This window comes from Gossypium arboreum, chromosome 10 (assembly GCF_025698485.1).
Source record: "Gossypium arboreum isolate Shixiya-1 chromosome 10, ASM2569848v2, whole genome shotgun sequence".
Taxonomy (NCBI): Eukaryota; Viridiplantae; Streptophyta; class Magnoliopsida; order Malvales; family Malvaceae; genus Gossypium; species Gossypium arboreum.
This window is the reverse complement of record NC_069079.1, coordinates 2222210-2249247: the sequence shown is the minus strand read 5'-3', so window position 1 is coordinate 2249247 and position 27038 is coordinate 2222210. Positions and strand designations below refer to the sequence as shown.

Genomic DNA, 27038 nt, shown 5'->3' with positions numbered 1-27038 from the left:
GATATTTTTCCTCTTTTATTTATTTATTTAGTTTATTTTTATATTATTTTCTCATTTTCAAGAAAAGGATTTGTTCTTAACCTTCATTTTCCTTGGGAAGTCCGTGAAAATACCTAAGAATTTTCCTTGAGGAAAAATATAATAATATATAAGTATATGAATTTAATTATACAACAAAATTATAAATTTTAAGAGTGCGTTTGTTTACATGTAAAATATTTTTGGAAAATATTTTTTGTATTTTCTATGTTTATTTTATAGAAAATAGTTTAATTAACAAAAATAAATTACAAGTCAACTTAAAATAAACCTTATTTTCTTGTCAAATAGCTTACACTCTTGAAAAGCTTAAAGTTATTTTTGAAAAAGAGCTCATCTATAGTTTATAGATACTTTTATTTTTATAAAATTAACTTAAAATAAACTTAATATTATTATATTGATAATAAATTTTATTTTTTTTTAAAAATATTTAAAATATTATATTTTTCAATATTATTAAACATACATATTTAATTATTTATATTTAATCTTGTAATAAATTATTAATAAATTATTTAATATTTTAATTTTATTTTAATAATAAATTTTAAAAAAATAATTTTGAATAATATTATTCACATATTATTGAAATATTAAATATTAATATTTTAATAATAAATATTTATTATAATTATAAATATATTAATAATAAATGTTTTGTAATATAAAGGTTAAAATATATCATAAGTCTATGTACACTTCACAGATTTGTACTTTAGTCTTTGTACTTTTATTTTCAAGAATTTAGTCCATTTACTTTTCAATTTTGAAAATCAAGTCCAATTGTTGACATTGTTAAATTTTTTTGTCAATTTCGTTGATGTCACATTTTTAAATAAAAATACTCACTTAATAGTCATGTAATTAAAAATAACTTTGTAATGAATCGAATTTAATATAATATTTTAATATATGCAAAAACAATGTAAAATATAAAATTATAGACAAAAATAAATTCAATTAAACAATGAAAAAAAGAAAATCTCAAATGTATGTTTATTTAATTGAAAATAACTTTTATGAAATATTTTTAAGAAATTTACCAAACAATAGAAAATATTTTACACAGATTCATCCAAACACCAGAAAATATTAGCTTTTCCAGAAATCATTTTTTGAAAATCATTTTCTGTGAAACAAACGAAGCCTAAGATGTAAAATATGGATTAATTAGGTAAACTTTTCATTAAGGAAATATGATATTATCATCATTCAAGTTCTCAAAATACAATATCATTGTTTTCACAATCGGATCAAATTAATTAGTTGGGCAAATTAAATAAAAAATTTGATCTTGAAGGAGTTAGATCAATTGATTCATGAATAGATCAAATTAGCGGTTGAATCGATTTTTTTATTTTTTAATATTTCAATTTTTTAAATAAGTTATTCAATTGAATTAGAAAACCGATTGGACTAGTAACCTGATCACTTCGACCATCGATCGATTTTGAAAACCTTGAACATATGAGAAAAGTTAAAAGCGTAAGATGTATATCTTGCATAGATTTTGTTTAGCTCTTTTCGGATTAGTCTAGTTTTCGTCCATGTTTTCATCCGTTATGCATTGTATTAATTGATTCCGCATTATAATAGATCAGACATATATTTATACTTATATTGTACTATCTTTGTATTGGTTCTTAAAAAAAAAAAAAGGGAAAAACAAGTTTATTAAAATTTAGTAAAATTTATTTTTGGTAATTTTATTGAATTTTATATAAATAACACGTTAAAATATTTCTTCATATGAAAAAGGATAATCACTCCACTAATGATTCAGTAGACTCAAAACAAAATAACTTTAGCTAAGATCTAATAATGGTTTTAGTCCCTCCATCATATTGAAATATGGAATTTGATGCTTCTATTTTAATTTATCATGATTAATAAAATTGCAGATCATCACTTTAATACAACAATGTTATTAATTTAAACCTACTATAATATTATAAATTATAATTAGACCCTTTAATTAGTGTATATACTTAACATTTCTCTTTCTTTTCTTTTTTTAACTAAAACAAATTATTTTGTGTATTTTTGGATGCATTAATTGTAAAATTAAATTATGATTTATGTTACCAGACATTTTGTTAACTTTGTCTTTTTTCTTATTACCTGAATTAACATTTTTTTTTAAAAAAAACAGATGTCAACATGAACACATGCAAAGCACAAAATCATAACAAGCATGAAACATTTAGGCCAGAATTCAGATCTTGTCCACTTCACCACAATGTAAACGAAAAGGCAATATTTCGCCTACCGTTCCGATAAAAACTTCCCCTTTTTTCAGTCTCCCTCGACGATGGCAGTATCTGCCCAATTCGCGGCACTGCCATTACGAGGAATGCTTTGGAGTCTCGTAAACAAGTCGACTTGAAACATTGCTCCGCAGATTTTCCCATCGTCATCTTGACGAGCTATTGCTTTTACCTTATGGACTGGATGATCAATGCTTACAAGGCCATTGCCATTCATGAAAATGCAGCCTGTAAAATTTAACAAATACATAAATTTGTACTTTTAGCAGTAAAATGAACTTGAAAGGTAAGTTTATAAATACTTTTGGTCTAATTATTGTTTGTCCCCCAACTATATTGGAATTTGGAATTCTCTTCAATATTTGGCATAATTTTGTCACTTTACTTTTATAAGTTATCATGGGCGAACTTAGAGAATTTTTCTGGACACGTCAAAATTAAGTTGTATAATTTTATGAAAATTAAATTGTAATTTCACTATTTTAATAATTTATATCTTTATAATTTTTTAAAAGATTAAATCAAAATATTATCATTTTGATGGTCAAAATACAATTTTACCATATACTAAAAATTTCATAAAGTTTAAAAGGCCAAAAGTTGAATTTCCCATTTTAGGGGGTCAGGCACCTGCCAGCACCCCCTGCCGCCGCGGCCCCTGTTTGCAGGTCAAGATTGAAAACACTGTTAAACCTTAGCTGTTAACTGCTGCTTTTAAAGTGACATGGGTTTTTACAGTAAAAAAGTTATCAGCAAAAGAAACCCACTCATCAGTTTAATGACTAAAGTTAACAGTTACAGTTAAGGAGATCAAATTAGGCCAAATCAAAATAAATAAATCAAATCTCAAATTTCAGCATGTTAAAAGGACTAAAACCACAATTGGACCAATACTTTTACCTGGAGGAAACGAAGCAGAGGATTTTCCACAAGCCTTTTCTATGGTGTTTGGATCATCTGATAATACCAGGGAGCCATCTCCAGCCATTCCCCATTTAAGTTGAATGCTTCCTTCACGGTCCTAATTAAACATTGTTAAACAATTATGTTATAAAGTTTAAAATGACAACTACGTAAGTGTTAAAAAAAAAAAAAGAAGAAGGCATTTTGGTTATATCTACTTACTCTGGCCACAAAGAGAGTACTAGATTTAGCATCGAAAAGAATGAAAGCAAATTTTCCTTCAAGATCTTTAATGACTTGATCGGGTGGATACGGAGCTCGGTCTCGAAAAACCTTGTAAGCATCAACCACAAGCATGGCTTCTGTTGCTTGTCTGGACAAGCCGTAATGTCGCCTAAGTTCGCTAATGTTCACAAGAGTCCCAATAAAGATGCAGAAGATGTCATCCATGACAACCATGGACCTGCTGGTACATTTCTTGTTAGATCATCAAATAATTGAAAGAGGGAACCTATATATATCTATTATGTGAAATTGATACTAGAAGTACAAGCCATAGCTCTGAAAAAGATAGGATATATTACCTTGTTAGTCATAATAATTAGTTTTTTATTTTTTATTTTAAAGCATTAAAGTTCTTAGATTATAGAACTTCTGAATTTTATGAGATGCAACATGAAACATTCAGTGTATAATCTTTATTTCCAGCCAAAGATAATTTGAGGAAAGAAAACAAGATTATATAATTCAGCTCATAACCAAATATGGAGAAGGATGAATTTTGAATACCTTGGATGCAAAGGACCTTGTGCTCCGTGTGACAGTGTCATGAAATTCCCATTTGAAAGGTGGTAAAAGGTCGACTCTGGCCACAACAACCTGAAAGTCTGCAAGATTTCTTCTCGAGTTTTCTTACCGTCTGAATCCAATCCAACTGAAGGAAGCCTGAGCTCCTCCGGTGGATTTCCTATTGCTTTCTCGAAAACCGCCAACATTTTTGCAGAAACACTAATACTAAAGCTAATGCATATCCTTGGCACCCTAAATGGAGCCAATACTTTCAGTTCATGCTTATCTCTAAATTGCTGTAGCCTTGTAACTGAAAGAATAATGAAGGTTCCTTTCACTAGCTTACAAAAAAGGATTACGTTGGGGTCTATGCATGTGGCACAACACAAAGCTTTAAGTTGGGTCTCACGTGTAACCTGGACTCTGAAGCTAAGGCATGCCTTGCATGCAAGAATGGTGCCAAAATTTTTTGTTTCTTCCTCAGATGGGCTGACGTCTCAGATCACAGTTTCCAAGAAAAGAAAAAGAAAACAGAAATGATGGGGTTATTCAGAAAAATTCAAACTGGACAGCTAGGATTAATGGATAATGGATAAAGAAAGAAATTAGTATTGTTACCGTTACAACTTGCTACTCAGATCTATTAGCTTACTTTCATTGACGAAGCATTCATGCCAAGCCAAGGCCTGGGAACTGAGGTAAACAATCAAAATTGCCAATTAATCTAAAAGTTGGCCGCATTGTGTATACAAATATATACTGAAAGTGCAGTCAAGTGGAAGGAACATGAATGTCCTTTACTTGATATAAGCAACCGTACAACCATAATTCAATGGTTTTTCCTGTTCATACTTCATCACGCGTGGGTGATTTCTTAACATTTCCAGTGCTCGCTCCTTAATGACACCAGTGCCCATGCCGTGCACAATGAAGAGAACTGAATTTGATCCTCTTGCTGCGATAGCCATGTCAAGTTGGAGTTCAGCCTCTTCAACTCGCATACCACGGAGATCTACAGTGTTCTTTGATGTCTGAATTAATGGGCCATAAGTAATTGCACCACTTTCTGTAGCATCTGAATTACTGGGGACCTCTCTGCTCTGTTCTCCCTATAGCAAAAACGATCAGAATCAGAGTTATTAAATTCAACTCCAAGACAAGGAGAAGATTATAAGCTTATACATGAAACAAACCCAAAATGCTACTTTTTACAGTATGATTCAATGTGTCGGCAGGAAAAACCCAACTTCATTGCATCTACATGATCTAAGTCAATAATTTGTGAAAAATATGCAGGAAACAAGCTATGGGCTATTTGTCTGTAAAAGCTTCAGGAGGCATTCAAAAAAAGGATGTAGAGAACATTGTTGGATATGTACTGAAGTGCAACTTAAATAAGCAATTGCGCTAGTAATGCAAGTATGACAACCAGTAGAACCAGAAAATACACTACGGGAATAGTCATGGATTGGCTTTCCCAGTAGCGACAAAAAGGACCTTGGAAATTGGGAGATTAAAAGGAAAAGGTTAATAAATATACATAAGGGGGAGGGGAGCTGCATTCCAACATAGTCAGCCCCACTAATCAATTGAACTGCAGGGTATATCAAACAGAGCCACCCACTACTCAACTTAGTTCTTGCTATTATTGTCCTTCACCAAAATGTTCAGCATGGTACCCAACCCGATAAGAGGACTAAAAAAATATAACACATAAAACAAAAGCAAAATGTTTAAGAAAGCATTCTTTATTACAAACCTGTCTTTCGAAACTCTGCCCAGAACTGATCGCAATATTCTGTTTGCTACTTGAAATTGGTCTAACATTACTCTTCTCAACACGGACCCTAATTTTACCATATTGGACTAGAACAGTGTCATCATCCTCAGATGCTGCAACAACAGTAGCTAACTTGTTTCCCAGTCCCTTTAAATGGACTTGCTCACCAGACACAGGTTGATATGAACTTGTATCTGTTTCAGTAAAAGAGAAACTGTAACCAGGTTGATGAGCTTTTAGAATGGAGTTAATCGCAGATTCCGATTTTTTAACCAACGAATTGAACTCCTCAGAGTTAGCAGTTTGGAGCTGATTCTCAAATTCCTGTACTACAGTTTCAATTTGGGATTTTGCGGCATTTAGTTCTTGTTCAACCTTTTGGGTTTCCTTCGCCCTGAGAGCTCTCTCACGCTCTTCAAGATTTTCTGCCTCACTACTAACCTTCATTATCAAGAGCAAGAAACAATAAAAAAACTGCTACAATAAGTAATACAGAACATATACTAGTCTTGAAAAAAACGAAGTTAAGCTCTCCAATGTTCTAATAACTGGCCATATAATACAGCTTGACCTCGAATAAGTAATCAACACCTATTATCACTTCTCTTCTTGATAACAAAGAGCAAGCAGCAACAAAAAAATGTTCTGATGAGTTGAAATTCTAAAATCATACCTCGTAATAAAGTTTCATAATTTCTGCATGAAGAGATTCAGCTCTTTTGAACTGAGCTTCCAAACTGTTCCTTTCCTCCATTAGCGATTGTTGCAGCACACCTTTGCGCTCCTGCTGCTTTTCTGGCATTAGACTCTCAACCCACATCTTTGCTCGTTCAATTATATTTCCATCAAAACCAATTGATTTAGCAATAGTCAATGCATTGGAATCACCAGTTCTACCCCAGAGTATCTGGTAAGTGGGTTGTAAGGTCTCCAAAGAAAATTCCATAGCTGCATTCTCATACTGAGGGTCCATTTCCTTAAGGCGACTTAAATCCGCATAATGAGTTGTCACAAAAGCTAAATAAACGCGATTCTTTAGATATTGTAAGATACTGGTGGATAGAGCCACACCTTCTGAAGGATCAGTTCCACTACCAATTTCGTCAATGAGGACAAGTGATTCTTTTGAGGCTACTTCCAAGATCTCACAAATTTGTGATATATGCCCGCTAAATGTTGAAAGACTTTGTTCCAAAGACTTCAATCATAAAAGAAGAGTCAGGACAAAAGCTATTAAGGAAATGAGAATTTATCGCTCATAAAAAAAGGTAAAACCACTACCTGGCTGTCCCCGATATCTGCAAGAACAAGATCAAACCATGGAAGTCTTGGCTGCTTCTTAGCAGGCAAATACATGCCTGCCTTTGACATAATAGATGCCAATCCCAAAGTTTTCATTGAAGCAGTTTTACCTCCTGTATTGGGTCCTGAAATAATGACCACCCTCGTTCCACATTGAACTTTAATATCTATAGGAATGGGAAAGTTGGATACAACTTTTGAAGACTTTATAGGAGTCATTTCACCACTTGTATTGCCCAAAACAGATGGACCCATAGAGTTGGATGTGATAAAATCTGTGGAATTACTTAGAAAAGACCCAAGGAGAAGCGGATGTTGCATCCCTTCAATATCTATTGACAAAGCATTATCTGCGCCATTAGAAATTAACATTTCAGATTCCTTTGAACTTAAAATTGGACAGACACCATTCACCCATTGAGCATATGCAGCTCTAGCAAAAGCAAGATCAACTTCTATAAGTCTATCCAACAAATACTTTATCTCAGCTTCTGATTCTGCTATTTCAGATGTAAGCAGGCTTAGGATAGCCATTTCTTCAGCTTTTTCAGAATTTGAAAGCTTTACTTCAATGTTGTTCAACTCAACTGCTTCTTTGGGCTCCATAAAGTATGTTGCGCCGGAACTGCTAACATTTAGAACCACACCACCTGGAAGTAGATATTTATGGGTAGCCTTGACACCCACACACATCCTTGACCGCCTCTTCGTTATTAAAGGTTTATCAATGCCTCCCGCCTGAAATATACTAACTGATACTTCTTTCAACAGAAAATCCAGATTTTCCATGTTCCTCTTCCTTTCTTCTCTAATAAGCTCCAATTCTTCACTTGCTCTACCAAGGATAGTTGAAAGGCTGCAGTCTATGCAAAATCCTATCTTTCGCTCCAACTCCAACTGAAAATTGCAACCTTGAAGTATTTCAAGTAATGGAGTGTACCTGGCAAAAAATTCAATAATAAGAATTAGATTCTATAAAACTAAATTTAACATTCATACAGGCAGGTTATATATTTAATTTCATAAAAGTAAACAGGAAACAAGCAGTGCAGAGTTGGATCTATAGTACCACGAAAACAATATTAGACCCTTACTAAGACAAGATATCATATGACAGACTGCCCTCTCCCAATTGAATCAAACAAAAATAAGAACCTTTCAGAGACACATCAAATAAAGTTGCTTACACCAAAATCATTTTAAACTAAGAGTCTAAGATACTAAAAGTCTGAGGTACCTACACTAGGAAAAGCAAAATATGAAAACCAAACTCTATTAAGATCAAAAGCTCGAATCCTTAAAGAAACATAAAATCAATTTCTGAACTTGTGAAAAGAATCAAAGCATTCATCACCGTAACTGACCTTTTCTTGCTACGTATAAAGATAATCCTTTCAACTTGAAGCTTTAACACTCATTAAGACACGCCTTGAAAGCAATTACAAATCTTTTAGAGATGTTGTTCCTCAGTATTATATGTGTATTTATCAGTTATCACTAATCCATTGTACGGACAGTAAGACCAATACGAAAACTATAACTCCAACCGTTTCTAATATATAATCCTAAGCCATTACAAACTATTAACAGTTTTTTTTAATGCAGATTAAATTTGTGTCAAAAAAGCAAGAGAAAATTGAAAATAAATTAATCATACCTCTCCAAAGAACCACCTTCAGCGATAGCTGCCAACTTCTCCGAGACAGCTCTCGCGGCACCGAGCATCCTACGAACTCTGCAAAGCTCCCTTACCGTTAGCACCTGTCCTGAAGCCGCGGAATGAAGGATCTCCGAGACGTCTTCGATTACAGAGAGATCCAACGGTTCCGACTTCAAGGCCTCCAAGGCGTGCAAAGCGGAAGTGGTTTGGTCGAGAAGCTTCTGGGACTCTTCCCGCGATTGACCCACGGGAACTGCGGCAGTTTTGGTGAGGGAGAAGGCCATGGAAGTAGATGTGAAGGGAGAAAGGTAATTGCAAAGGGAAGGCCATTCTAAGGTTTTTAGGGTTTCGCTCTGGAGAGTGGTGACGAGTTCAGATGAGCGTTGATCGGCTGAGTTGGCGAGCGTGCAGATGAGTTTGTGCCGAAAGGGTCTTTTTGAGAGATAGTGGTGGCAGAGACGGTGGCGGTACGAGAGAGACGGAGGATTTTGGAGGGAAAGGAAATAAGTGGAGAGTTGCATGAAGATTATTTAGATTTCAGTTGGATGGGTTTTTCCTTATCCATTTCTGTTTTTTAAACTATACCAAACGTCCGCCGCTACGCGCCACATCAGCATGTTTTAGGTGATACGTAATTAATCTCGGAAAATGACTTCAATAAAATATATAGTTTGTATTTCCCTACTATGCACGGATTAAATATATTATTAAATAATTATTCTTAAAATAAATAAATTATAGCATATATTATGTGTTATGTCATTTAAATTTTATCTAACAATTATTAATGTAATTGTGAAATACATTTTGAAAAATGGAATCGAATAATTTTTAAATTTTTCATTTAATCAATTACAATTTTCATATTTTGTTTATTTGTCTTGTACTTTTATTTTATAATAATTTTTATCCGATCTTTGTTTGATTTTATATAATATTTTATAATATTTAGTAACAACATAATTTAAAATACACATAGCATAAATATAAAATATTATATATCATGCAAAATATAACCATATTAATTAAATTATACAATAAATTAAGCATTTATTAAATTAAAAATTGAAATAGTAACATAATCAAAAACTAAACTTATGTTCAAATTTGAAATAAAATTTAAAATATATAATAAAAATGACTTAAATAGTTAAATATAATGATGTGAATAAAATAATATATTAAAATAAAATTACTTAAATGTATAATTGGAGTTAAAATGAAATTAATCTAAAATCTAGATTTTAATATTTACTCTCAGGTAAAGTTTTATTATTAATAGTCTTTAATGACTTTGACTCTTCTATTTTCTTTTTTCATTTTCACTTCTCTATTTTTTTTTTCTTTCTTTAGATGAATAATTATATTTTCTAAAACTCTTCCTTTCTCTAAAAAGCCAACCACCATCATGAACATCATCTTCCACTAACAACGTCTTCAATCAACATTAAATTCACTTCTCTTTTCCTGATTTCATAATGGTTCTTCCCAAGATCAAACTAAAATCTATTAAAAAGTTAAAAATGATCGTGTTCCATGAAAAGGACAAATTCTAAAAAGAAATATAATACTTTTTTTTCTTTTCGCTCGTGTATATTTCCTACTCCTACTTTTCATTTGTAGATGCTATAAAATAAAGTAATGAAACAATCCAAATTAAAGTGCTACACATAATTACAGCTATAGGGAAAGAATGTTTCAAGTTTAAAAGATACTGTAATGCCGAGAATTTTAGCAATTCAAATATTTATTTTATTATTTCAACAACTAAAAACTTTATATACGATGATATCTATCAAAAATAAAAAAGTCAAATAAAAATTATTGCTGATTATGAGTCTTGTATTAATTATAGTTAATTATAAAATATAATTTAAATTTGGTACGTATTACCTAATTACGCTCTTTACAATATATATTACCTGTAAATAATTTTTAAAATATAATAAACAATTACACATGGGAGAATTATATAGTGACAAATGATAGATTGTAAGCATGCCATATAAAAATTGTTTTCCTTTTATAACTTCAAATTGTTATAGTATATATATTAGATTAATTTAAAATAGTTTAATTTACCATTTGATCCTTGACTTATATTCATTTTCAATTTTAGTATCTAAATTATCACTTTTGTTCCACTTTACCCAAGATATTTTTAGTGCAACATTATTAATCTCGGAAAATGAATTTCGTAAAAGAATTGGATTAATTTAAAATAGCTTAATCTACGATTTTAAAAAAAAATTACACGTGGAGCATTCTATTGGACACCGGCAATTTTAAAGTAGAATGAAACTAAAATGATATTTTAAATACCGAAGTGGGAAACCAAAAGTAAGTACCAAAATGAAAATTTAATATAATTCAAGAACTAAATCATAAATAAAACCATTTAAAATAAAGGTCAATATTGAGTTCTACCACAAAAAGCCCGACCTTCTGTAAAAAAATAAAAATATCCGACCTGACTCCTTCCATTTTTAAATTTATTATAGATTTTTTATACCAAATGAAAATTAAATATATTATACAATAAAATAAGTATTAAAAATATTAAGTCGCTTATATTTAAAATTTACTTAAATATATATAAAATTAAATAAAATTTATATTTTTAAAATATGTAAAAATAATGACATGACCCAACCCAACCCATGAACACATGTAATTTACAATATTTTCTTTATATAATTTCATGTTTTTCTTTTCCTTTCTTGAAAAATTTAGCATTCCCTTAAAAAAAATGTAAAAGTTGCTGATAAATAAAGATTTTACTACAATGCATTATGGTGAGAAGAAAGATGAGACGTAAATTTAGTGATACTAGCATGCACGCCTTTTTTTTTTTTTTTTCATCTTAACTATGTAAAGATAAACATAACATAAATAATTAAATGTGTTTAAAATCCTAAACAAAAACTAGGAGACAAATGTATTAAATATATTGTACAACTCGTGATTATTGCGTTTTAACTGTTTTATTTTTCATTTTGTGTTATGAAAATTGAGAAAAGTTCATTGCTTGTTATGATGTTTATGAGAATAATGTTACCCATTTTTTCCATGCTATGTTGCGAGGATTGTAGAACCACAAGCAGCAAAAGCATGGTTCCCTTCTTTGTAAACAAGGTTCCCTCTTACAAAAGTGGCCAGCACTTTTCCAGACAGTCTTTTGCCTATGTAGGCAGATATACTCTGCATTCGATAGGGGAGAAAACATACTCCGACTTAACAATAGAACCAATCGAGAACAAGAATTATGTATGAGATAGGAATAACAGGGTAAAGGTACCATCGAGGCCCTTCTACTAAGAGCAAAATTACATTTTGCTCTCTCTACTCAAAAAATGGACAAATTAATCCCTGTATATTAGATCAAAGAGCAAACTAATCCTCTTGTTAAAAATTTCAACCATTTCTACTACTGAAAATTGGTTTGCATGTTAAAATGAGGTACACATAGTATGCCATGTGTAACTATTTGGTTATTCTATTAGGCACGCCAGTTTTTAACAGCAAAAATGGATAAAATTTTTAATAAAAAACGACCAGATTGTTCTTTAATCTAATGTACAAGGACTAATTTGCTCATTTTTTTAGTAAAGAGGGTAAAATATAATCGGACTCCCAATACAAAAGCCTCAGTGATACTTTTACCAAATAATAGAGATAAAGGGATATGTACCGGATTTTTAACAAACATGGGATGATCTTCATTGAGGTCAAACTCCACTTCAGGTTCCCAAACAACGACATCTGCGTGGTTTCCGATTGCTATGGCTCCCTAAACAATGTAGTTGTCATCTCCAGATTATTCATTCGTAATGCACCAGAAAAAGGGGAAGGGGGATCAATGGAAATGCATATGTAAAAAGATAGTTTAAGAAAATTGACCTTTGAATGTTGTCCAGCAAGCTTCGCAGGCCTCTCGCTCCACCATGAAACTAACTGTTCCAAAGTTATTCCATATTTCTGTCCGTATGACCATGTCACAGGAAGAACAAACTGCATATGTCTCGATACAAAAGGGCATTAATCAGTATCCACCAACTGGTACCAAGTAAGAGTACATAACAATCAAAGAGAGACACGAAGAAATGATGCATCGGCATAACAATATAAATCAGACAGAAGTTTGGATATCAACCTTGAAGCCAGAGAGATGATATTATAAAGCATTTTGTTCAAAAATTAGCATAATATTGAGGAAGTAATGTTAGTCTAACATGGTATAAGAAATTTATATAGGAAGAAAGCAAACAGTTTCTCGAGATCATTTTTCTTTAAATGGAAATTTACCAACCTGTATAGATGATATACCGCCCCAAGCCTTCAAAAAGTTACCATCATTCAGGAGTTTAAGTTCCGGTACTGTTGGTGAATGATCAGAACTCAGCATGTCAATATCTCCTTCCTGGAACATTAGCAAAAATAGAAAAGAAATGGTTTGAAGAAACTGGATCGATGTCAACTAGTTGCACCAGAAAAGTTAATGGCAATACCATTAAAGCATTCCATAGTTTTTCTTTATTGGCTGCATCACGGATAGGTGGGGCACACTTGAAACGAGTATCTCCATCAGGAATTTCTTCTGCTGAAAAAGCTAGATAATGAGGGCAAGTCTCAACAGTTATGCTGTCACCTCTCCTTTTTGCTTCCTGATGCGTTCACAATGAAAGTGCAATATCACAAGCAGTAATTTATTGGCAGTTTGAAGACTAGGAAACAGAACACGAAAATTGTGCCATGATCAAGCAAGGGAATTCTATCAGAGAGATTGTGGCGTATAAATACCTTTATAAGATCTAAGGAAGAACTGGCATCAGACAAATGAACCACATGAAGATGAGCACCTTCTGCCGGACCTCCGCTCCTGGTGTCCTTTGTAACAGTCAAAAGTTCTCTAATAGCTGCCTCCTCCCTGAGTGGGAAATCAAGATTAATCTAAACCATGTAAAGAAACAGAATTCAACAAATTTGTAAACTGTGCAGAACATATATAAAACCACTGAGCTCCAAACAAAAGTATTTAAACATGCTCCTTCCCAATGAATAAAATAAAAGAAAATTCAACTTACCAAGAAGGTGGCCTTGTTTTAAGATAAGTTGAATATGATCGAGGATCACCACCACCATCTTCAGTTTCTAAGTGGCTTTCAACAACTGATTGAATCTCGGAATGTACGAGTAAAGGTCTCTTGTATTTGGCCAATACAGACAGTCCTGACTAAAGTAGCAAATTGACATGAATTTCAGAAGATAGACTAAAGATCACCAATGTTTCAAACACTGATTAAAGTATATCGATCAGAAGACTATTGTTTATGCATTATCACAAGACTAAAGAACATGGAAAAAGAAATGCAGACAGAAATGCAAATATGCCGCGCTTCAAAAGGAAAACTAGCTTTATCATCAGTTGAGTGCAATACGGGTATCAGAAACGAACCTTAATATGACTGGCATCTGTCATAGGAAAGTCATCAATCCCTGAAGGGCACATAAAAGACTGCAAAGCATGAACATAAAAGTCGTAAGATAAAATTTCTTTTGTCAAAAATGATTAACCCTGCTATTACAAGATATCTTTGTTAGGACTTACGAAACGGAATTAGTATGTTCTAATGATGTCAGTGAGTTCTCACCTTAACTAATGCACATTAGGTTTAGGATCCAAAGCAGCATTCACCAGTTGGGAAATTCTTAATGTCATACATGACATTAAGATTAATCATACAATATTATTGGTGGCATAATTTTCTAAGAAAATACAAAGACCCAGCCTTCATGCTATTGGTGGCATAACTATGCAAATGATATATAACTAAATCATTTCATTAGATGCTTACCTTCAAACCATGGACACCAGCATCTAAGAGGGCTTCCAGAGCTGTTGCATTGAATGCATTTTCAGGAACTAGACCTCCCCAGAAGCCTGGTCATGGTATATTATTTAGACTTCAGTCTTTGAGATAGAGATTTATTAAGGTACAGTTCATGGAACATACCAACATCAACATAAATACTCTTTTCTGCAGCCTCAATCTGTCAAAAGAAACGGCGTTCAAATAGATGATATATATCATATCTATTATGTTGTCATCGATATGTACTAGGCATACCTTGAGTTTCAAGGTTTCTGTTGAAACAGTGGAAGGAAAGTTATTTAGAGGCATGTCAATCAATGTTGTAACGCCACCTGTACACATACAGTAATAAAATGTTAAGGTGCGTACACAGTATGCCAACCAAAAGAAAGAAATATTCCAAATTCCAATAGCACAACTCTAAAGGACTAATAGTGCATGAATATATCTGTTGATCATGAAGGGAAAATAAGGAAGAACAACATATTTATCTGAACAACCAAAACCAACCATAAACATTTTAATTGGTAAATAAGTAGCAAACAAACCCACCACAGAAAACTGTAAAGTTTACTCAAAGAAGGTGAATTATTTATAATTTGCATTTATTACCAAAGGAGACATATGTTAATACAAGTTTACAATTTATACATATAAAGCAATATACCTGCAGCAGCTGCTTTAGTCCCTGAAGGAAATCCTTCCCATTCTGCCCTCCCTGGATCATCTAAATGTGCATGCCTACCATGGACAAAACGTAAGCAACTTTTATGCACTATAAATTTTCCTTTTGATTGCATCTACTTTCATGCTCAAGCAGTTATCTATCTCCATTACTGCTTAGAATTTATACTATGTTTGATAGACAAAAGGAAATCAGAGAGACAGAAACGGTAAGGAAAGAAAAAAAGGAGAGAGAGGAAAGAAAGTTAATTTTCCTTCATTCAATTTGATCTTAAGGATGAAAAATAAAGTGAAAGAAAGAGATTATGGGTAAAGTTGTAAATGAAATTCTTAAATTAAGCTGAAAAATTGGTTTCCTCTCACGGAAGGCCTGAAATTGGAGGAAAAGTAAAGATGCAAATCCACCCATTTTCCTTCAGTCCTCTTGTGTTTTCCCCTCTTACCACTTGAAGGAAATGGTGGAGAAAGTACTTTTTATTTTCATTCCATTCCCTTTTATTTCATCTTTCCTTTCCACCAAACATAGTGCTATGCTATGTATTTACTGTTGGGGAAATGAACAAATTGCGAATGAATTATTAAGTAGCATGAATGGTAGAAAACAAGATCTAATATCTTACACATCGATCAAGCCAGGCATGACAACTGCATTGCCATAATCAACTACTTGTTTAAATTTGCCACTCCAATCCTTGTTCTTAACTATTGATACGATACTCCCTCCCTTTATCTCAACTGTCCATTTACACATCCGGAAAAAACAAATAAACAAAATGAAGTACTAAGTACAGCAAAATGGTCTAGCAGTAACACTGATTATCAACATAATGAACTAGATTCCCATGTTTACTCTATCAAATCTTCATAGTGATACCAGTCATTTTACATACCAGCACCAGAAATAATCCCTTGTGGTGTCACAATGCGCTTGCTTGCAATCCAATAGTGACTGTGAGGAAAAAGACTACAACCGCTTTGAGATGACTGTCAAATATGAAATCATAATTTCAGTTTATTTAATTGATCGACGATATCAAAAAATCATATCTAAAACGACAAAACTGCGTTACAAGAAAAGCAAGTAAATGGAAGTAAATTCCTTAAAGCAAACAAAGCAAAGCTTAAGCTAAAATCACATAATCATTTTCAGGATTATTAAGATTGAAATTCATCAGAGTATTTCCTTAGTTTTGATATTCTTAAACCAGATACTAAACCTAAAAGAAAGTCACAGAACTGAGAAAATCTTCGTTTCATCTGTTTATTTTTCTCATCAATGTCAAACAGAAAAAAAAAATACAAAAATCGAAAATTAAGATTATAATTAACACCTAATAATTAGAGTTTAATTAGAATAAACCTTGGAAGAATCTTGAATGTAGAAAAAGAAAAGGAAAGAAGCGAGCAGCGCTGACAGAGGAAAAAGCTTCCAATGCAGCAAGTCCATCTTTCTTCCCAGCTTCCACTTCCCTTTTTTCTTTCCTTGCTGATAAGAAAAAAGAAATCAATGAGATTTCAACATCTCGGTACACGTGTGATTTTACGAATGAATTGAGTCAAATTCTGCTATTAGGCCATCTAATTTGCATAAATTGTGGAGTTAATACCTGTACTTTAATTTAATTAAAGTTAGTCTTTATACTTTTCAAATTGTAAAAATTTAATCCTGACCAAATGGTAGTTGTTAAATCTATTTGGTTAAATTCTATTATTACTCTTATGTAAGTTTTTCAAAGTTTGATGCTTGTAAAACATTTCCCCTTTCCTCTCAAACTCAAATCTAATATATATATATATATATGAGCTTAAAATGCTCAAACTCAATTTACTCTATAGCTCAAATTAAATTAAAGCTTTTTTCGAGTTAAACTCAAATAACTTGTAAGTACAAATATCATTTACTCATGGGTCAAGTGGTTTAGCTTACTTTGTGTCGTTTTAGATTTTTATTTTTCAATCTTGGATCCACATAGCCTATTTTACTATTTAGAATCAATAAAATATATAAAAAATAATATTATATTCATATTTAGATATTTTTATAATTAAATTTAAGTAAAAATATTATTATTTTTAATATCTCAAACTCAACTACACTTGACAATTAACACATTTTGAAATGTGGTCCAATTGAGCTTTCTCAACTCTCTTAGAGCTTGTTCACTCGTCGTTACTACACTATAATTGAACAGAAAAAGGCAACCCATAATAATTACAATTAATTGATTAATATGCAAATTTGTCACTATATTTTAGTCGACAAAGATTTATTTTTCGATTCATCTCTAGAATTAAATACTTCATTCAATAATTATTTTTTATCCAATCTCAATGAATAAATAAAAAAAGACAAATCACACCAGATTTGACTCGATTATTGATATAATGAACAGATCTGTCATTTTTTGAAATATCTCGTCTGATTCAAAATCGTAGCGTAACGTTTAACTATTTGTTTATTTTTTAATCGTCTGGAAGGGACAAAAGAAACATATTGTTCTTTCTTGAACAATTTCTAATCTCTAATAGACCTTTCAGTAAGATTCGAATCCAAATGAAGTTCTAATCATCTATTAGAAAAAAAAAACAAATGGATCTTTTAGGATTCTTAAGAAGATTTTCTATTTATTCTGAATGCATACGATTATTCGTTTGTTTCTCACCTTACTTGAATAGTTGAGACATTGAGAAATATCAAAAAAGGCACTTAAGGAATCAATCTGATTCTATTTTCGTTTGAAGAAATGAAGGATCCTAAAAAATTAATAGTTATTTTAATTGTTGAATCTCTCTTTCATTGATAATACGTGATATTTCAAATCCTCATTACTAATAGAATCAAAATATCTCTAGATTGATTAGAATATTTTTCGATTAGTAAGAATATGTTAGTTGAACAAAACTAAAATCTTGTGGAATAATATTGAATATTTGATAAATTGGATATTGAAAATTACTAATGTACTTTATATTGAATGGTATTTGTTATTGTCGTTCTGAACCGGAGATAAAATCATCACTATACTTTTCTCTATATTGAATTTTGTGGCTTTACTTTTATTTGACAGAATTTTAAGAGTTAAAATTTTTATCAACTTTTACTATTCAATTTTATTTTAAAATAATTAGAAGACAATATTTAATATTTTTATATTTTAATTTAATATTTAAATAAATATAATATTAGAAATAAAAAAGTTATTTTACAAAAATGAACTTGATTTTTTCTTTTACTATATATGTATTTTATTTTTCAAATTTTTATTTCATTAAATAGAAATTTTAATTTAATCTACTAATGTTTAATATTTGTAAGTTAAATTATTGTTAATTAATAAAATAAAATATTTAGAAGAATTATTCTTATTAAATTATGTTTTCAAATTATTAAAATTGAATGATGAAATTAATTAAAAATTAAAGTTGGTGAAGAAATTAAATAAAATTCAAAATTGATGATAAAATTCAGTGGCATAAAATAAAATGAAAAATTTACTCGTATTTTTAAAATATAATAAGAATGTAGTAAAAAATTTAATATCTACCTATCAACTTTAAACCCTTATAATTTTCCTTTGTATCAATGGTGTATTCAGATCGTTTCAATCTGATTGTACATCCGTAGGCAAACCAAAACCCTAGAAATCGAAAGAAGATTTTTTTTTTTTTTACAAAAATGCCTCAGGTGAAGATTATCGCCAAGAATTTCATGGACATGGTGGCTTCATTGCCCGCCATTAAGCTCGATTTGCTCTATCGTAATCAGTTCATTTGCGAAGCCATTCTCAGGTCTTCCCTCCCCCCCCCCTTTAATCCGTAACATTAAAGAAAACAACGAATCTCTGAATTTATCGAAGCATTCGTTCATTGAGCAGGTCGTTGCCGCCGCTGGCGAAGAAATACGTGTTACAAATGTTGTACATCGATATTCCCATAACATCCAAGTCGTTGCAGGAGTGGCTGCTCGCTGATGGATCATCTAAGCACAAAGTTGCAATCGATCGGTTGATTCAGCTAAGAGTATTTGAAGTAATTGATCGGTAAGCAATTGCAACTACTTTTTGCTTCATTTGCATCTGTTTTTCTTATTACTGTGCATAATAGGAAATGGTCGTATGAACTGTGTTAATCACTGTTTTTCTTATTACTGTGCATAATAGGGAATGGTCGTATGAACTGTGTTAATCGATCTTTATCTTTTTGCTAGGAAAAAGGAAACCACTTACAAGTTAAATTCCACGTTTCAGACTAATCTCCGGAAACATATGATATCTGGGTAAGTTTTTTTTTTTTCCCAGGTTAGAGGCTAGTTGTCAAAATGTAAGGGGCTAAAATTTTCTCTTTGTTATGTATTATCAGTTTACATACTTGTAAAACCCTTAAATTTGCCGGTTTAAATTATATTCTTCTTATTACTTAAATTACAGCCAATTCTATCACATGCGTAGTTAATTTTTTGTTATGCCACTAGATTCCTTATGTTGTGTTATTGTTGTAGTAGTTATTTAAAGGATTATACTTTGCAGTGGGATTTTGCCAAGAGAACCAATGCCTCAAAGTGTTACTGCAAGGCTTCCAACCTCAGAGGAGCTCGATGCCTATGCACATGAGCAATGGGAGGTGTGACTTTCACCTATTTTTTTCATCGATTCATTGGCATAATATATGTTCTTAATGGTAGTGTATGTGATGCGGAATTATGCAATTAGTTTTGAATTTGCTCAACTGTTTAGTTTTAATGTTTGAGCTGCTTCTTACTTCAGCTTTGTTAAGCAGTGTTTCTTGCTGCAACTTATAAGTTCAGGACAAGCCGAAAAATCAACGAGCTTCAGCTCTTCCATGATGAGAATTTTTCAGCGTGGTCTTTTGCGTCAGAGGTGCTATATCCTGCCATGAACTTTAGCTTCATTTCTTTTATGCAATAGATATCGAGGGTTCTATATCTCAAGATTGGTGTCATGATGTCTTTATGTCTGTTTCTACAGAGATAAAGAAGCTCCAAGATTAACCGAGAGTGGTTTCCAATTCTTGGTGTGCATCATGAAACTCACGGCCCTTTTGCCTCTTTTCTGGTTGTCTGTCACCTAAAATTACTTCTCATCTGTGTAATTTACAGTTGATGGATACAAATGCTCAGCTTTGGTATATTATCAGAGAGTATATCTCCAATTCAGAGGTATATTTGATGAGATAATTATTGTGTTCTGCTTGGAACTTGTTTGTTAGAGCTATTTTGTTTGTTAGGTTCTTGAAGGGGAAATTGGCATGAATTTATTGTAAATTTTTATTTGGTATTGGTTTATTAGTATATATTATCCTCTTAAATGTGAATGTACCCTAGGGGGTGTGACTGTGCGCATGCACTAAAGTAATAGCTTGTGTATTCTTGTGTGCTTGAGCATTAGCAGCTACTTTTAGTTCAAGGGAAAAGGTGCCATTTCCTATATGGGACTTTTGGTTGTATAAGTGTTTGGGGATTGATGGATCCATATACTGATAAGCTTAATGAAGGAAAAATAGAAATTGGCTCCTTGTCTTGGCCTTTACTTGAATTGGAAGACATTGATGCAACTATTTTTCTGTCATTTTGTAGCCCGTCTTTTTATCTTATGCTCGGACTTTCATGTTTTGGTGCAGGAGCAAGGTGTAGATCAAGCAGACTTAATTGGTTTTTTGCTAGAACTTAGTTTTCATACCCCTGGTGAGGTATGTCATATTCATTTATAACTTCACCCTTGATCTATGATTGTTCATAGAAATTTTTTTTTGGAAGAAGCCTATGCTTGACATTTGTTTAATCCATGTTTTCTTAGCAAGTATCTACATTATTAATCCTAAAAAGAAACTTTTGTTGTATTTTGTTATTTGCATAGACTCTTACTTCCTTTTGGTAATGCTTTCTTTTCTTGAGGTTCTTTAGATTTAACTTTTGTGAACAATTTGTTGGACATTTTCTATAAATTTGCTTTGTCTTGTCATAGGCATATAGTTTAGATACACTGACTGATGACCAGACAACTATGATCAAGGACCTTGCAGACTTGGGATTGGTCAAACTTCAGAAGGTTGTCCTAATTAAAGTTAGTTTTTCTTATAGGAATACACAGATAAACTGTTTTAAGTAATGCTTTATGATGGTTTTATTGTATTTGCATATGTCCAGGGCAGGAAAGAGAGTTGGTTTATACCTACTAAATTAGCCACCAATCTTTCAGTGAGCTTAACAGATTCATCATCAAGAAAACAGGTATGGCTAATTAAGTTAGTTGTGTGAATACATGGCTTCTGATGTATTAACTGTTATCATTGTTTTCCCTAGCTGTGTTACACTTTACTCATGCAGTTATTTTGCTATATAACTTCAGGGATTTGTTGTTGTGGAAACAAACTTTAGGATGTACGCATACTCATCATCTAAGTTGCACTGTGAAATTTTACGTCTATTCGCAAGGTATGAAGCAGTGAATCCTCAATGAACTTCCCATTTTATAACTTTGGATATCATTTTCCAGAATGGTTCCAGGGAAAATGAAAATCACCCAGTGTCAAAAGCAAAAATTTCTTATTTTCCTCCAAACTCTTTGGGGCCAGTAGGTGGAAATGTAACCACACAACCTTCTGATTAAAAATTAATTTCCTCTTCGATACCATTAAAAAAAAGTATCCAAATTGATTTAATGCTATTAGGAGTCTAGAGAAGTTAGAAATGTAGTAATACATTTTTAGTAAGTAAACAAGGGTCTGTTTCTGCTTGATTGAAAGAATAGCCGATTAATAATATCTCTTTTCTGATTCTAGCTCTCCACTTCTTTATCTACCCACTTCAAAAAGGCTCTTGAATTTACCTGTAATCTGCTGATTCACATATATAGCCAACCACTTTCACTGGCTTGTTCTAAGATTCTCAGCTTTATTACTTCTATACTAACTATTGAATTCTTCACTAAAACGATAATGTGCTCATATTTATAGGGTAGAGTATCAACTTCCAAACCTCATAGTTGGTGCAATAACAAAAGAAAGCCTCTATAATGCTTTTGAAAATGGCATTACTGCGGAGCAGGTTAGCATCCATTTCTATTTGCTCTTTGATATCCCAAATTGAAGGATCTAGACATGCAAGAAATCTCACAATTGAAAAAAGTAGCAACTTAAATGATCTAACATAGTCTAACCAGCTCCTTGTAACTCCTGAATACAGATAGTTACATTCCTTCAGCAGAATGCACATCCTCGAGTTGCTGCGAAAATACCATCGGTACCTGAAAATGTCACGGATCAGGTTGAATACTTAATCTGCTTGAATACTTTGGCTCTATTACGTGACTAATTCATTTAAACTTATACATTCCTGCTTCAAGGGAAGCATATCGAGTATTTGCTCTTTTCAGTTCGAAAGTTGATTACTCTAGGGATGTTCACGTAGTTGCTCTTTTGTTGCAGATAAGATTGTGGGAAACTGACTTGAATAGAGTTGAGATGACTCCAGCTCATTTTTACGATGAATTTCCTTCGAGGGTAATATCGAGCCTCTTGATCTGAGTGATATATTTCTTTTATCTCTGAACATTATGCTATCATATCTTGGAGTTGACGTCTTCCTCTATCGAACAGGATGTCTTTGAGGCTGCTTCCGACTTTGCTCGTATGCATAATGGTTTACTATGGGAAGATGCTAAGAAAATGCGTATGGTTGTCAAGGCAGAGATTCATATGCTTATGCGCGAGCATCTTCGTGGTCAAAACAAGTAGGTTGTATACTTAGTACGTATATATCATCCAATCTCTCGATGACACCAGCCAATTGAGATTGTTCGAAGTTTTGGTAGGGAAAAAGGGTGCTAGGAATCTCTACTTAGCAAGAGCAGGGTCCTTGTATGAAAATTTCCTTTTTTATTGGAGGCTCTCAACCTAAATAAATTAGGAATGGGGGAGAAGAACAGCTCATTTATTTTTTAAGCTTTAAAATCAAAGGTTGATAGGATCCTTTATTTGTCACTGCACCCTGCCTTTGTATCTGCTATGGAGATTTTCAACAAAAGCACCTGTCAATAGTTTTATATTATCCAAATCAATTTTACTATATTTAATGAAAGAAACCAATATTTGAAGACAATCTTTTATAACCAAGGTTCTCAGTTTTCTATTTTTATTTATTGGTGGAATTTTACACTTACGAAGTAAACAGCTAATGAATTTTGGAATGTATGTTGGAAATTATGTAAATGAGCAAAACCAGCCTTTAGGGCTTGTACTGAGCTTCCTATGGCTCGTGTTTGAGCCTTTCATGGCTTGTTTTTATCAAGCTAATAGAGGCTTGCTTTCTAGAGTTCGTGGCCTCGTGTTTTGTCTCATTTAATCTGAAGATCTTTTGTTGTTGGAGCTACGTCGAGATTCACTAAAAAGATTATGAACATTGGCATCGAAAACGTGTTTTTTTTTTGGGATGTTTGTAATTTACTAGTTCTATTTTTTCGTTGTAGTAGGGTTTTTGGGATCAAGTGTTGTATCAGATATGCTTGATCTTCGATCACGCGTTGCATGCCATTTTCTTCGATGATGGTACACAAGGGTTCCTCTCTCAGTTTGACTCGAGTTTACTAGGGGTGTCATTGTATGAACATCAGCCTCTGTATGCTAGGTTTGGGCTTGAGACCCTATTTTTATTTGGCTTTTGTGCAACCATTCCTAGTATTGGAATCTTCGTGGTTGAACAAAAAAACAGTAGGCAAATATATTATTTTGTTACTGCCCAGGATCGAACTGGGGGCCTTTAGTGTGTAAGACTAACGTGATAACCACTACACCACAGCAACTTCCGTGCTAAGAAATCCAAGTAGCATCACTTATTATATAAATTCAAATGGGAAGTGTCATTTTTTGATAGTGTGACAAAATGTAAAAAGCCAAGCAACAAGAATACAAACAGATAGTTTCCCAGAAATTTCCCCCCTCCCCTCTCTCTCTTATCTCAATCATTCTTTCCATCATAACCCCTTTTTGTCAATTGATTTGGCCATTTATCCTCCCTCCCCCAATGCTTCCTGTGGAAAACTGAAAAAGTTTGTGTATTTAGATCACAAAGATTATGCTTTTGGACAACAAATATTACTTAAAAGAAAATAATTTCTTCTATGTGAATACCAGTAAGAAAACAAACAAAAAAAATGTCACTGTTTCTTTGACTGATAAGCCATTACGCATTTGCCACACCAATTTTTCCTTGTCCTATATTCCCAAAGTCTATAGTGTTTATCTAAGATACCCCCGAAGTAGCTTATTGTTAATCTTTCAGATTAGTGATCACAGAAAAAAAACCAGCTCTGGGGTTTTCTTTCCCATAATGGCAAGAATCATAAAATCTTGCCTACAATCAGCTTTGAAATGTGTGAACCTGATAATGGCAATGGTGGGTATTGCTATGATTTTATATGGCTTTTGGATGGTAAGAATTTGGCAAAGAGACATGGGAGGCTCTTCATTTGATGATTTCAATTCCACTGCTCCATGGTAATGTATTTATATATATACAGAAAATCATTTTTCATCTAATCTTATCAGTTTTTTTTCAGCTAATTACAAAAAAACAAGTGCAGGTTTATATATACTTTTCTGGGCACAGGCATCACCTTATGCCTATTAACATGCTTAGGCCATATTGCTGCTGATACTGCAAATGGATTTTGCCTTTTCTGTGTATCCTTTTTTTGTTTTTCATTTTGTATGCTTTTGTTTGAGTTTGAAAATTTCTTTTCCAAGCAATGTATTTGTTGTTTCTTTAATGGTAGCAAAAAAGTACATGGTGATTATCTCAGTGCTTTTATTGGTGGAAACTGGAATTGCAGCTGATGTGCTCTTGAATTCGGAGTGGGAAAAGGTATATGAGACTTTTTTCCTCTATTTGTTTTGTTGAAGGGAGGCTGAACTTGTTTTTTGGAAAAGTCTTCAATCTAAGTGCAATTTTACCATTACACTAACATGTAATTTCATAAAGATTTAAGAGACTAAAAGATAAATCTATCATTGAGGAGAGGGGAGGCGAGGCCACTATGTGCCCTACTTTGTCTTCATCCCCGTCGAGTAAATGCTCACATTTCTTTGGTGGGTGAGGCACTCTCACTCCGTGAACCCCTTGGGGCTCTCTACAGAGTTAGGAGACAGAACTCAGGATAAAACCAAGCACAAATACCTTGAGACAATACCAACCATTGTTGAAAGGTCCTTCAACTCTTAGACAATACTTCGAATACATCTCCCCCAAGCAAGTTCAACCTCTCCTTGACGTGTTTCATTTCAATCCTTTTTTCGTTTCAAAGCAGTTTAGTTTCAATTTCTTATCATTGGTTGATATGATACCAGGATTTGCCTGAAGATCCAACAGGAAGGTTCCATGATTTCAAAGAATTTGTCGAGTCCAATATTGACATCTTCAAATGGATTGGCTTCATTATTTTCTTAGGACAGGTAACTTCATCTGCAAGTTTCATGAACTTAGATCACATGATGATGAAAGGATGTTTATTGGTTAAGTTTCCCACCCTCGTATTCACAGGGACTTTCAGTACTATCGGCTATGGCATTGAGAGCTTGTGGCCCTAACCAATGCTCAAACTATGATAGCGACGAAGAATTCAACCAAGCTAGGCTTCCTTTAATAAATAACCATCCTCAACAACCTGCTTATGTTATTGTAGACCCTCCTTTTGCCAATAAGAATGAAGCTTGGAATGTAAGTAAGCCTTTTCCAACTTTTTCTTCTTTTGGCTTCTCTTTATTTAGGAGAAAACATCGAAAAAATCATTATACTAAGAGTCAAATTACATTTTACCTTCTTTATTTAAAAAATGTACAAACTAGTCTATGTACATTAGATTAAAGAGCAAATTAGTCCTTTTAGTTAATTAAAAATTTCATCTATAAAAACAAGTGTGACTAAGGAAATAATTAGACAGTGATACATAGTGTGTCATATGTATATCATGCTAGTAGACAGAGGCTAGCTTTTAACTGTAAAAATGGATGAAATCTTTAATAGAAAGACTAATTTACTCTTTGATCTAACCTACAAGAACTAATTTGTCTATTTTTTTAGTAAAGAGGGCAAATTTCAATCTAACTCCTACTATAGGACACTCTCACCTTTATTTACTTTTTTTGTTTTTTATGTTAATTTAATGTTATTGATTTATCATTAAGCAGATGAACAAGTGAAAGAAAAGGGTGTTAGCCAAATTTTCATCATTCGCAAATGAAAGCAGAGAGCTCACCATTACAAAACACCACCAAGCTATGTATCCTTGATATTCATACCAGAAAACAAGTTTCAGCACTGAGTTAAAAAGGATAAATCCGTAAATTCACGTCGTTTTTCCGTTTTAAAGGTTCTAATAATTTGTATTATATAGATTTTGACACGTTCATACGTTTGTGTTATGTGGTGCTTTTTTGTAGTTGTTCTTATATTGTATGCATAATTAAGACCTTAAAAATTGTTGATGGGTTTTAAGGTAAGAAACTGTCATGTTAAATATGCAAGTGAAATAGAAAATAGGTTAAAATATGTCATTAGTCCCTGTCCTTTGACAAAATTTGATCTTTAATCCCTGTACTTTAAAAGTTCAAAATTATTAATTTTCATTAATCATATGCCCCATCACATGAATACCAACATACCCAATTGATAAATTTTGATAAAAAATACTTACAATTTCAGTGCTAGGATTGGGATTTCTAAATAG

The 27038-nt window shown here is 32.5% G+C and overlaps 5 protein-coding genes and 1 non-coding gene across 7 annotated transcripts; 2 read left to right on the top strand and 4 right to left on the bottom strand.

Moving 5' to 3' along the window:
* Positions 1–2133: 2133 nt before the first annotated feature.
* LOC108489282 (stem-specific protein TSJT1-like) lies at positions 2134–4692 on the bottom strand. Its single transcript, XM_017793703.2, has 4 exons — positions 4002–4692; positions 3435–3675; positions 3210–3330; positions 2134–2537 (listed from the first exon to the last, which is right to left on the bottom strand). Exons 1-4 carry the CDS (start codon positions 4205–4207, stop codon positions 2338–2340), a joined length of 768 nt encoding a protein of 255 aa, XP_017649192.1. The 5' UTR covers positions 4208–4692; the 3' UTR covers positions 2134–2337.
* LOC108489281 (uncharacterized) lies at positions 4547–9326 on the bottom strand. Of its 2 annotated transcripts, XM_017793701.2 has the most exons (5): positions 8741–9326; positions 7063–8023; positions 6455–6979; positions 5761–6222; positions 4547–5110 (listed from the first exon to the last, which is right to left on the bottom strand). In XM_017793701.2, the coding sequence occupies exons 1-5, from the start codon at positions 9262–9264 to the stop codon at positions 4799–4801; spliced, it is 2784 nt and encodes a 927-aa protein (XP_017649190.1). In that variant the 5' UTR covers positions 9265–9326; the 3' UTR covers positions 4547–4798. The 2 variants fall into 2 exon arrangements, with proteins under 2 accessions (XP_017649190.1, XP_052876019.1); XM_053020059.1 differs by lacking the exon at positions 4547–5110 and having other exon boundaries at positions 6147–6217.
* A 2236-nt stretch (positions 9327–11562) lies between these two features.
* Positions 11563–16858, bottom strand: LOC108487242 (allantoinase). Its single transcript, XM_017791536.2, has 15 exons — positions 16661–16858; positions 16191–16284; positions 15921–16035; positions 15284–15357; positions 14872–14948; positions 14758–14794; positions 14599–14684; positions 14199–14258; positions 13828–13976; positions 13544–13670; positions 13252–13407; positions 13053–13163; positions 12644–12754; positions 12435–12533; positions 11563–11944 (listed from the first exon to the last, which is right to left on the bottom strand). The coding sequence occupies exons 1-15, from the start codon at positions 16745–16747 to the stop codon at positions 11816–11818; spliced, it is 1512 nt and encodes a 503-aa protein (XP_017647025.1). The 5' UTR covers positions 16748–16858; the 3' UTR covers positions 11563–11815.
* Positions 16859–18818: 1960 nt separating this feature from the next.
* Positions 18819–23416, top strand: LOC108487365 (general transcription and DNA repair factor IIH subunit TFB2). Its single transcript, XM_017791686.2, has 15 exons — positions 18819–19089; positions 19176–19340; positions 19508–19576; positions 19827–19920; positions 20077–20177; positions 20286–20331; positions 20417–20476; positions 20938–21006; positions 21282–21365; positions 21464–21547; positions 21666–21751; positions 22273–22363; positions 22502–22582; positions 22744–22818; positions 22915–23416. The coding sequence occupies exons 1-15, from the start codon at positions 18977–18979 to the stop codon at positions 23050–23052; spliced, it is 1356 nt and encodes a 451-aa protein (XP_017647175.1). The 5' UTR covers positions 18819–18976; the 3' UTR covers positions 23053–23416.
* Positions 23417–24043: 627 nt separating this feature from the next.
* TRNAV-UAC (transfer RNA valine (anticodon UAC)) lies at positions 24044–24116 on the bottom strand. The gene has a single exon. It is a non-coding gene; the product is annotated as a tRNA-Val (tRNA).
* A 132-nt stretch (positions 24117–24248) lies between these two features.
* LOC108488564 (tetraspanin-19-like) lies at positions 24249–26860 on the top strand. Its single transcript, XM_017792852.2, has 6 exons — positions 24249–24810; positions 24897–24996; positions 25097–25177; positions 25660–25764; positions 25853–26029; positions 26500–26860. The coding sequence occupies exons 1-6, from the start codon at positions 24389–24391 to the stop codon at positions 26509–26511; spliced, it is 897 nt and encodes a 298-aa protein (XP_017648341.1). The 5' UTR covers positions 24249–24388; the 3' UTR covers positions 26512–26860.
* Positions 26861–27038: the final 178 nt, after the last annotated feature.